This window comes from Manduca sexta, chromosome 7, assembly GCF_014839805.1.
Source record: "Manduca sexta isolate Smith_Timp_Sample1 chromosome 7, JHU_Msex_v1.0, whole genome shotgun sequence".
NCBI classification, from domain to species: Eukaryota; Metazoa; Arthropoda; class Insecta; order Lepidoptera; family Sphingidae; genus Manduca; species Manduca sexta.
This window is the reverse complement of record NC_051121.1, coordinates 8,757,986-8,770,215: the sequence shown is the minus strand read 5'-3', so window position 1 is coordinate 8,770,215 and position 12,230 is coordinate 8,757,986. Positions and strand designations below refer to the sequence as shown.

Below are 12,230 nucleotides of genomic sequence, written 5' to 3'. Positions count from 1 at the left end.
AATACATTTTCCTCTTTCCTAGTTTTACATTGGGTTGTATTAAACTTTTATTGCAATAAATACTTTTTATCGTGATTTCCACGATACAAGCATAGCCTAGTATGGACATCGTTGTTAATTCTTATAAGAAGTGTCATTTTTGGAAAATATATTGTTTTCTTTTTTTCATTCTAGGTCTTGACTAGACTCCCCTCCAGGCCCATTGAAAGCGAGTTTTTGAAAAAGGAATCCTTTTCCGAGAACCTTGCCTATATGCTCGAATGGTTATCAACTAGTTTTTATCGCGTTCTCGTTTTTTCCCTTGTGCCTATTTACTTGCGATAGACAAACACGTTGCGGTTTATACGTACAGGTTTTTTTATGGTCTAATTGACCTTCGCTATGGAATAAACATACCAACGAAATCAATATGAAAATTAACTTTACAATACTTAAATTCCTTTATTTTGCGATGTGATAGTTTGCGAAAATGTTTTATAAAGTTTGAAATGTGAATAAAAATTGGCTTTCCATTTGATATTGGAAAGCCAATTTTTTGCACGATAAGGCGACCCCACTGCACCTGATGGTCAGTGGAGCGGGGTCCAATAGATTGTCGACTGACGAGAGTTGATTACCCCTCAGCAGTCGACACAATTATGTCGGCTTGTTGGAACCCGATATACATAGATTGATCCCGGAACGCGACACTTACGTGGGCCACTGTGGTGGGTTTTAACACCGCGTGTCAAATATAGTATTGAAAAATAATATTAGGAATATCCATTATATTCTCTTCTCCGTAAACCATCTTGAATACCTTTCCATCTGCTCCACAATGCTTCGAATGCCTTCAGACAACGAATTAATTTAAAATGCAAATATGGTCCGATTGCTTGAACAGAAGCGCCATGTGCTCGTAAAATATTTTTATTATTGCATCATAAAGCCCGGCGCACATACATACATCGCGTAATATCGCAACTAGCTATTTAGAAATATTTTATCATCACAGTTCACTTAGCACAATGAACTTTAATATTACCGTTTAAAGTACAGTATAAACCGGTTGTAACGACTCCGGTTACAGCGACGCGTCGGTTATAACAACTAAATAGTAAGACCTCTTTAAATAAATGGATAAAAAAGAGTTTCGTTTATAACGACTACCAGATATAGCGCCCAAATTCAATGGTCCCTTCAATGTCTCTAATCGGTTTTCACTGTAATTTCCTTTCTTTTTATATAGTTATTTCGAACTAACTAGTTTGTTATATTGTAGGCGGTGGTGTTTACGCTGTGCTTTTGGTATTGTCGATGCCCATAAAAGACTGTAACTATCGTCAGATCGGTTTCTTATGATAACAATATAAGATACTCATCTTTTATTCACTTTGCGTTTTGCAGCTAATATATGCAAACGATAATAAATAGGCCGTAATATAATCGCATCGATTGCACCACTGCTCGATGTGCGCTGGTCTTTATAAATCTCAAGTGCATCTCCGAGCGCCACTTGAGAATATTCGGGTTAATGATATTAAGAGTTTAATTATTACACTTTGTGAAACATTTTAAACATGATGAGAGGAACAGGCTGGTTGCTTGATTAAGAAATATTGCTCATTATTACTAACAACGCCATAGGACTACCACGGTTTGGCGTATGAGACCGTCTAGATATAACTAGGTATAATTTTTTTTTTGTTAGGCAATAATATTTTATATTAAATTTGAAAATTTTGATTCAGTTTTTCACGATAACTTTTATTTTTTGGGTATTTTGGCTTTAATAAGCATACCTTTGCAATTAGTTTTCTGACAAAAAAATTCAGAAAGATTTCAAAAAGAAGTAATAATGGCGTAATTGCCGTCCAACAGACCTTGCCCTAAAGATCAGGACATCTTCGCTAACTCAATTACATTGACACTAATTCGAGCAGGTTGGCAGGGCAAGGTCAGCATTACATTTGTATACTAGCCATTCTTTATTGTAAACGTAACATTTTTATTTAATAATATGCTGACCTTTATTCGGCCTTCTGTTATATTGATTTTTTACGAATATCCTCTGCCAAACTTGATTATCAATATAAATAATATTATCAACTTATTACCCCAGCACAGATAAAGACTTGAAAACATAATTATTTTGTAAAATACGTTGAAATAATTTGACAGCGACGTCCTTTAAAACTTGATAGTTGATTGGGAAGTGTTTATTCAATGTTACTTCGCTAATAAATAAAAAAAACTACTTTTGGCACACAGATTTTTATAGCTTTCAAATTTATGTTTTCCTCCTTTCTATAAACAATGGATATTTTACTAAAAACCTGTAATAAGTATTATAAAATAACAATAATCAGTATACATTTTTGTTGTTGGACATTACCTTCAACATACTCTGTAGTTATCTTTAATTATTTTTTTTGGTGATTACGTTTGTTAGACTAGCAGGGCCGGCTTATACGAACACACCGGTCTTGCGGATATGCTTTAGACACTGTAGTTATCGCTTCAAAGATCGAGTGGCTGTGGTAGCCTTTACCAGCGCAAGCCCCGAGCGAGAGCAAAATAAATAGTCCTCAGATTTCAACAATTTCGCAGGTAAGATGCTTGAGATACATTGCTTAATAGGATGGTGACCTAAAAGGTCCTCGCTGGGTTATATTGCGCAAGAAGTGATATAGTCAACTAATTATTCGATTATTAAATACCCCCCTGTTGTAGAATCATTTGTAAAGACAAAAATATACTGCGCAAGGTCCTTCTTCTAAGTGCGCGGACCTCCCTCCTTAACCCTAGCCTTTAAGTAGTTGCCCGGTTCACCCCTTCTTACTCTCCTCTAAGGCCTGTTGGCTATTGGCAACTAGATTGTACTGTAAAACTAACTGCTACTGTGATATTAAAGGTACCTACTTAGGTAGATATAAAAATTATAGTCAAGGATATAAAGGGCATATTATTATGACACGGCAAAAACATTATGACATAATTTTAATTAAAACTGCATGACATTATATAATTGTTTATAAATTGCTTATTAAGTACATTCGCTATTTAAAACGGGTTTGTTTTATTTACGTTTTATTAAGATACTGCCGATATCTGAGTATGTGATATGCGAAAAGGCCGTGTGAAACTACTACAAATATTATAGGTATTATTTCCATCCTAATAAAACTGTTTTAATTGTTATAAAAAACATGACCAAAGTCTCTAAGAACCAAACAAAAAATCACGAACGAAAATTGATTTAAGTAATCTTTTATTCTAATTTTAAAAAGAAACTTAATATAAATATATTTATCACAAAGGTATAATCATATCATCATAGTAAGGTTCATGAAGAGCAAAATGCAAGTAAATTACTGTTATTAATAGAATTAAGTATAATTGTATTGGAAAAGCATGTCAAGGGCTATTCAAACTCTTGAATAATACAACGTTCCTTACAATATCCAGAACACTGAGTTTGTTTCCAAACGTACCCTATTATAGGTTCTTATTTTAACGTAATGGTAGTTACATAACTGTATAATATTAAAAAATATAAAAAAGTAGATAACAAATAAACAGATTTATTTTCTGAAATATATCATGGATTCCATAATGAAATAATAACGTATTCAATTCCTACACGTCGAAATTGGTTGGGTGGTTCGGATGCAGTAAATAAAAAGTTTTTTTTTTTAATACCAATACCAATTATAAAGATTTTCCCGGATAAAGTCCCGTATTTTCCCGCGATAAAATTGAGCCCATATTTTAAATTAAACATTTAGCAATACATAGGTGAATACTGCATTAAATTCCAAGGAATTGTTATCTATGTACCAACACAGACAGACGGACAACAATTCTACAAACTTATTTTGCCTTCTGTTGCTATATATTTTAAAAGCATCACGTCATTCGAACGGCATAATATATTTTTATAACACGTCTTACAATGAATCGTCGATTCATAATAAAATCGCAAAAAAATATCCAAGTTCAACTGCGTAACCAAGAACAAAAAATAAAAAACAAACAAAAACAAAACAACATTAAAACACGCAACACGAGATGTAATTCTCGCGTTTGAATAATTAAAAACGAACGTAATTGTACCGCTTGCCTACTGCTCTACTTTGTAATTAGGTAACGTAGAGCAATCTTCACGGTTGACTGCAGGTAATTTGCTAGATTTGACAATACAATGCGAAAAGTACATGTTTGGGTTGGCTATTTGTGTAGAGAATATTACTCCACGAGAAACAAAAATTATATAACTTGATTTGTGTTAAACTGTTTTTAAAATGTAGTGCATATTGTGAGATAATTTATTAATTTTGGCTCAAATTCTGTCATTTCAATTGACCGAATTGATCTAGGTAATACAACAGTCTCTGAGGAAACTGAATTCTTAGATTTATCATTTCGTGAGAATAATTGGATTATTAGTCCACAATATTTGTTTCAATTTTAATTGAAATCAGTAACGTACTAATAACCTTCGGTAGTGTAAAAACTAGGATGCTTGCTTACCTTCATTTTGATTTATGTCAGAACTCATAGCTCATTAATAAATTTATAATATCAAGTATACGTATTCTATGCGTCTGAAAAGAAAACATCGTGATACTTTTTAATAGGATTTATAAATAAAATGTGTATTTACAATATTTAAAATAAAGGCCACATTTATTATTATTTTTTTTTTTTAATTTATTATATTGTAACCGAAAATATAGAGAGCAACGAAATTTGTATTGAATTTAGTATAGGGACGCGTTTAAACGATAAGCGCCATCTCTGTGTGATGTAAGTAAACATAATGTGTTACGCGTAGCAAACAACTATTTCGTCACACAACACAACTGTCAGGATGGCCGAGCGGTCTAAGGCGCCAGACTCAAGGTTTCCTTGCCTGTTAGACAGGTATGAGTTGTTCTGGTCCTCTCTGAGGGCGTGGGTTCGAATCCCACTTCTGACAAAATCTTTTTGTTTTTATATTTCCTGTATTATATTCTTTTATTTTTGTTGAAGTATAATTCATTTTCAATGTTTTGATGTGATTATCTATAACTTCATTTATTATAATACATAAAAAAAATTGTGTTTTTAATTTATAAGAAGTAATTATTACTGCAGCATAAAAGTAAAAAGAAAAAGGGGAAAAAACCTAAAAAATATTTAATACAAAATCTTTTTATATGGTAATTTAAACTATAATTTCGTCATCACTAGCAAGGTCTTCGGTAGTATAGTGGTCAGTATCCCCGCCTGTCACGCGGGAGACCGGGGTTCGATTCCCCGCCGGAGAGACTCTTTTTCTTTTGTTTTTTAAATATACCTTTTTTATTATTAAATACATAATTCAATGAAACACAATGAATATACAGTATATACATATAGAAATTTCATTTTTTAATTTTATTTCAATTCCGTTCATATTGTACCGCATAAATGTGTCGACTGCTGAGGAGTAATCATGTCTCGTCAGTCGAAATTCTATATTAGACTTCACTCCATGTACCATCAGATGCAGTGGGATCTCAATACCCGGGCCGTATAAAAAAAACTTATGCCTGAATATTTTTTTCTTATTCCAGGTGGCCAGTGTCTGTGTGATGGTGCGCACGCACACAGTGCTGCTATTGGCGGTAGCACTGTGCCGCGCCGCCACCACACTCGACTCAGAGCTCGGTGTGGGCAAAGCAATCAACATATTCATGAGGTAACACTACTATAGTTTTAAGTCGGTATTATCTCGTACAGACATCTTTTGTATCCTATTAGCATTTCATTCTTAGCTCCACAATGTTGATTTTTGCTTATTTGTAATTTAAATTATATTATGTGAAATATGCGAAGGAACTTGACGCATGCTTAATTTTTTTTGGGTCGTTAATGCATAACAGCGCCATCTATTATCGATATAGGAAAATAATCAAAGTTATCTTGGTCATATCTATGCTTTGCGAACTATTTGGCTGTTATTATCTCATATTTCATATAGATTTTCTTAAAAACATCCTTTTATGCCATGAGCCTGACGGATGCAGTTACACAGATTTAACCAACTTTAAAAATACGGAGGACGTTTTCAATTCGACGATTTTTTTAATGTTTGTTACATCAGAACTGAATAATATATATAAGTAATGAATTGATCGATTCAGAAAAGACCTTTTTTATTTCTTATGATATAATATTATACTTCCAGATTAGTTCCATAGAAATATTTTTAAATTAGGTACATAAGTTTTGTTTTTAAACCGAAATTATTCTCAATCAAGGACAGCAGTTTTAATCTTAGCACTCGTTATTCGCAATGAATTTTCTGCACAAATCAGACTCTTACCTAATAGGTCACATTACCACCTTTTCCAGATATGGCTACCTCAGCATATGCATGCGCGTGGTGCCGCGCAACGACACAGAAGGTTGGGTGTTCCGAGAGCCTACGGTCAGCGTGTTCCGAGATGTGGAGCGGTTCGCCATCGCGCCCAAGCCGCGCCAGCCGAAGACACTCTTCGACGGAGACTTCCACATGGAGTTCTGCGATAACCTGAAGCAGCTACTGCAAGCGTACTTCAGAGATTTTAGTTTTGAGAGGTGAGAAACTCTTGAAGAGAGGCACGGTATTCAACTTTAAATAAACTTGGATTTGATCGATGCGGTACTTCTGTTTCATAGAGAACTGTATTTGCTGGTGCATTAATGTTTCGTATTTGTCCACATGCCTGCTCAGAAACAGTAACTAATATACCCAGAATCATAAAATTGCATAGCTCGAAATGCCGTTGGCCCGTTATTCTGTGCTCGTCACCTTGACATTAAATGTAACCTTTACCATATTGTACAACTCCTAAAACTTAACTAGATCAACTTTATACCTTCGATGTAGCCTCTATTCGATCTGTATTGACCTTGAACTAGTTTGAGCCATGTACCATAACATTTTCCGTTATTTATTTATATTGATTTCAAATAGATCTAGGATGGACTAGAGACAAAAGATATTACACCAAATTAATGTACACACATAACGCTTTTATTGCCAAAGGTAGGCAAAGGTGCGACCAGTGCATCTACTTTTCGCCTGTGTTCCGTCCCATGATAGGGGGCGAGCCTAACTAAAATATTATAATCTTATCACCATCCTAATTTTGTTCTTTCAGGTTAGAGCGTCCATGGCGTGCGTTCACAGCGGGCTGGCCCACAGACATTATGGCGCGGAACTTGGGCATCAACTCGTCGTTTATAAACGGTGACCACTGCTATGTACTCGTCAGGGTGTCCAGGTGAGGATGGATCCATATATGGCTTTTCTAATCTTGCTAAGGAAGGTAGAATTTTGTGAAACCTGTTAGATTTTAGAATGTTTTATGAACCTGCTTTTATTGTTCACCAAATAGGGTGGATATATGATTTTCGCACATGCTTTAGAAACTAACAAGGATAAGTAATATTGTACGGTTACATATCGCACGTATGAATAATTTTAATACTTAAAAGCAAAATCATCAACTCCGAGATTTAGAATTCGACTTTGGTGCCAAACAGAATATATCTAACAGATGATGTCTTTTATGCGTATAAATTATCTTTGAATGTCCATACGATTTCCACTTCCAGGTTCCGCGAGACAGCCAAGTTAAGCGACCTGCCCTCAAACATAGGCGTGGAAGACGTCGTCTTCGACGCAATCCAGGAGTCCACCATCGGCGACACAGCCACCATAGCAGACTTCATTCGCAAATACGGCTCCCACTACATAGCGTCCTACATTACCGGTAACTCCTTATATCAGGTGAGACGTTTCAAATATTCTAGAATATTCCGTTCAGGTTTTTAAACGCTTGAAGTCGAGTAACAGGACAATATTTAACTTGGGACAGAACTTTACCGTTCGTTACTAGGGATTATATTGAATTAACATAAAAAAGTACTGCGTCTGCTGTCCTTCCCTTTAGAGAACAGACAACGTGAAGGTAATGTATATTTAGAGCGAATGTTGCTTCTTTATTATAACCAGAATGAGCCGTATCTCTCGATAACATTAGATTCTTCTATTCAAGCAGTAAAATATGTGAGTTTCTTAATTCCATATGCTGCTAAAACTACAGCTATCGCCATTATAACCAACTGCAATTTTTAAAAAAGTATATTATAACCCCACTACACCTGATGGTAAGTGGAGTGGAGTCCAATAGAATGTCGACTGACGAGATATACACAGGCTGATCCCGGAACGCGACACCCTTAGGTGTGCCACTAATTCGGGTTTTAAAACTTTGTTTACGGTGATCACTATCCGGGCGGATATAAAATATATCGTACCACCTACAAAATGTGGTGGCTCCTCCTTTATAGAAAGAAACCACAAACAATTACAATTTCTACGTTATAAAATATTTTGTGTTATACTATTACAATAGTTTTATATTACCAGGTATTCGTATATTCAAGGAGCGTGTACGCCAGGATAAAAGAGCGGGTCAAGTCTAAAGGCGTGTCAGACATACCACAGCAAGACATGACCAGTTACTTCTCACCGCTGTTCGCCACACACGTTGGCGCCATCAAGGTTTGGACTGTTCTGTACAGTGGCCTGATTCTGCTCGTGTTAATAACAATACTTGTACAGACAATTGCTTTTTTTAAATTAATAAATACTTATTTAGGTACCTTAAAATCAGCATGATAATTGTCTTGATTTAAATCTTGTGAAATTAATTTGATGACTGATAATTACAATCTATGTTTATTGTCTTACTATCTGCATGATTTGTACACGTATTATGGAGTCAGGCCACTTAATGCATGAAACATCCCTAGTGCCTGGATGTCATCACTGCATCGTGATCAAAAACTTCTTTTCTGAATCATAAGCACTACATCAAAACGACCATTGGCATTCTCTCCATTACTCTTTCACGATCACTCATATTATTAACTGAACATTCTTTATTCACAATTAAAAAAAACATGGCAGCATAATATTTTTATTTGGTATTTTCTCCTCGTTTTTAAAAAGGAGAAGGCAAAGGATCTCGGCCATGGAGGCAAGTCCGCAATTTCTTTTCACGATCTTTCCAAAATCTTTATTAAATTCAAATAACAGAGCCATGTCTGTTGTCAATAATATGGCCAAAGCCATGATTGCAATTTTATCGTTTTTTTATACTAAAGAAAAAGATGGAGTAATTTGCATATTTATAATGTTTAAATGGGGTATGCGAAATGTTTTTAAAAAGAAGTTTGCAACAGTCCACACCTTGGTTTTACCTGGGGTACACGCTGATAAAAAAAAACAGAAGCGTGAATGTTGTCTATGCTCCCACTCCAGGTGTTTGTGTTCTCTAGAACCGCATACTCTATGATCAAAGAGAGACTAAAGAGTAAAGGTGTGGCGGATATCACTGCCAAGGAATTGGAGGGTTACTTCTCGCCGTGGCATGCTAAACATATCGGACAGATAAAGGTAACAAAAAACATCTCAATCGTTTTATTAACAGTGAAAAATATTAGACAAAAAAAGATAGTATAAATAATAGAGTCAGTCACAAAAGTAGATGAACAAATTCAAAATTTCAGAATGCTTTTACATATCAACTTCAGTTTTTTTTGCTTTATTTGATATAAACTAAACCGTTTGAAGTTTATTTTAGTGAAAAAACGAACGAACGACGAATTTGTGCAGCTTTTTTTGTGACATACATTAAGGTTACTGTCATTATCGATATCAAATATTTTTCACTGTTAATGAGCTTTAATAGCTACACAATATAATCTTAACAGTTATTTAAAATATAAGTATTATACCCATTATATATAATTTCATTTTCATGACTTACAAAGACCATTCACTAGATGGAGCTACTATCGACAAGTGTAGAAAACATTTTTGCACATACCTTCACTTTTAAAAAACTTCAACATATTCAGGAATATAATAAACTTAATTTAAACAAATGTGTGCAATGTGCGCCTTTTTTATCTTTATCATATCATACCAAGCCATCAACATATCGAAGATTATTAAAGAATACGTACACCAACAATATTTCCTAGATAGTTTAATTTGCGTTTAATCTTTATAAAACATTCTTCTTTAAATGCACAATCATTTCCATGATACATATCATATGCACTGTTTCTTGCGTGATTTGTTTGCCTACAAAATGTTTTAGTTTTCCTTTAATTAACACAACAACTTTTTTCGTACAATCAATCTGGTTAAATACAACTGACAGCGCATTATACGATGATTAAATCATCAAATTAGGAACATGTTATAATTAGGTTTTAAAGTTTCGTAAACGTACAATAAAACATGTATGGTAAGTTAAAAATCAACTAAAAAGTTGATGTCTTACTTTGCAATATTAGTGAAGTGTAAATACACATTAACAGTTAAATATAGCTAGATAAAAAAACATTTGTAACAAGACTATCATATCTTTAAAACGTTAAAATTAAACAGTATTTAAACGTAAACCTCTTCTTTTATCTAATGAATTATAATGTATTATAAAAAATTGTATCGTCTCCTAAATTGTAGTACCACACTTTCATACTAATTTAAAATGGTATTTTCAGGTGGCAAGCGGTAACAAAACGGTAGAAAACTGGGCGATGAAACGTCTTCGTGTACACTACTACATATTCTCGTACCCAAGCCTGCTAAAACTGCACGGAGAGCCAACTTTATTAAGAAACCTCGACTCTCTGTTGGGTAACGAAGCGTTACTACAATTAGAATTAAAAACACTCTCACCGGCTTTCAAAGACAGTAAGAAGAAAAAGTGGTTTGAAGAAGTCATAGACAATTATTTGAAATTGTGGGAGAGTAACATGTGATAGAGGGATCGGTGGTATAGTTTAATTATAGTTGTATTAAGTTAATTATTACGTCCAAATGATTGTAAGTGTATTAGAGCATATAAGGCAGCCAGTTTCAAATTGTCACGCCTTCGTCATTAACAAGGGCATGATAAATTATGTTTTTATTCGGTTTCCTTATCTGGCAGTTAAAATGCGTGCCGTGAAACGAGTTTAAAAAAAATACGTTCTATTTTTGAACCTGTGGATAAAACACAGTGCTCGTTATATTATAAATAATTAATAATTATAATATTCGGATAATATTTTACAATGAATGTTATTGTCTGTTGAAAACACATATCGGGCTGGCCCGTAAAGTTAAAAAAACAGTCTTCCATTGAAATGTTTTGTATAGGGCTTTTTATTGTAATAAAAGATTTGGTAGAACAGTACGACATAGTTAATACCTTCCTGTTACAAAAGGAGATGGGTTAAATATTGATTAGTGCGAAGCTGTTAAATGTCGCAATAAGAAATTAGAACGCCATGAATTATCATGTAGTTACATAAAGTTTCAAAAGATGGCGTTCCTAATAATTATAATAGAAAAGCATTTATGTCTGTTCCGCGTTTTCTTAGCTACAATAACCGTTTTGAATGAATGAGACCATGTCGTTTTTATGTAAGATAAGATTGAATAAATGTAAATCAATTTTGATAATGATTTATTTCGTAAAGGATGTTTACAAATTAGAAAAGACAATAGTATTTAATTTTTAAATCATATCAAAATTAATACATAATATATTTAAAAAAATCACTACTTACCTGTAAACGAATAAGTGCCTTATTTATTAATCTATTAGTATGATATTTAATTGTTTATAGTTTAATGGAATTGATTGTGACAATTAAAATATTTGAATGTAATTTTGTAATAACGCCATCTATGGACAAATATCAACTAAATTTTTATCTGTTAATTAGTTTTGGTCTATAATAATGTAATATAAAAGAACAATGTGCCTAAATAAAATGCGAAATAAACCTTGGTAATGCATTTAATTTCGAATATAAAATGAATAATGTAAATATTTTGTGAAATGTTTATAGACAATGTGATAAAATACAGTTTTTTGACTTGAGTTATGTATTTCATTTATAAATAACAGCGCAATTACCTACCAAACTATTGGATTCACGCAACACATTCCTGTTCTAACCTACATTTCAGCAAAAAATCAACAACACGCCTAACATTTTTAATCATAAAATTCTTGCAATAACATCATTGTTATCATTGTAATTGAGGTCATTGTTTGAATCTCCAATTATCTTAAAGAACAAACCGAGTCGACCGATAATGTGTCGTTAAACTTGTCTTAGCTTATGCTATGTAGGCAATGTTGCGTTAAATTTCCTGGGAGAGA

At 33.6% G+C, this 12,230-nt stretch overlaps 1 protein-coding gene and 2 non-coding genes across 6 annotated transcripts in view; all 3 read left to right on the top strand.

Annotated features, from left to right (window-relative positions):
- The window catches only part of LOC115456341 (torso-like protein), a 61,297-nt gene extending 49,352 nt beyond the window's left edge, over positions 1–11,945 (top strand). For 2 of the 4 annotated variants that reach the window (XM_030185395.2, XM_037447749.1), the window contains 6 exons: positions 5,580–5,704; positions 6,361–6,585; positions 7,152–7,274; positions 7,609–7,783; positions 8,426–8,560; positions 10,576–11,945. In XM_030185395.2, the coding sequence (XP_030041255.1) occupies positions 5,598–5,704; positions 6,361–6,585; positions 7,152–7,274; positions 7,609–7,783; positions 8,426–8,560; positions 10,576–10,836 (1,026 nt within the window). In that variant the 5' untranslated portion in view covers positions 5,580–5,597 and the 3' untranslated portion in view covers positions 10,837–11,945. Of the gene's footprint in view, positions 1–5,579; positions 5,705–6,360; positions 6,586–7,151; positions 7,275–7,608; positions 7,784–8,425; positions 8,561–9,322; positions 9,458–10,575 lie in introns of all 4 variants that reach the window. The other 2 variants (XM_037447751.1, XM_037447750.1) reach the window with 2 other exon arrangements.
- Positions 4,847–4,960, top strand: Trnal-caa. The gene is made up of 2 exons: positions 4,847–4,884; positions 4,916–4,960. It is a non-coding gene; the product is annotated as a tRNA-Leu (tRNA).
- On the top strand, positions 5,220–5,291 carry Trnad-guc. Its single transcript has one exon. It is a non-coding gene; the product is annotated as a tRNA-Asp (tRNA).
- Positions 11,946–12,230: the final 285 nt, after the last annotated feature.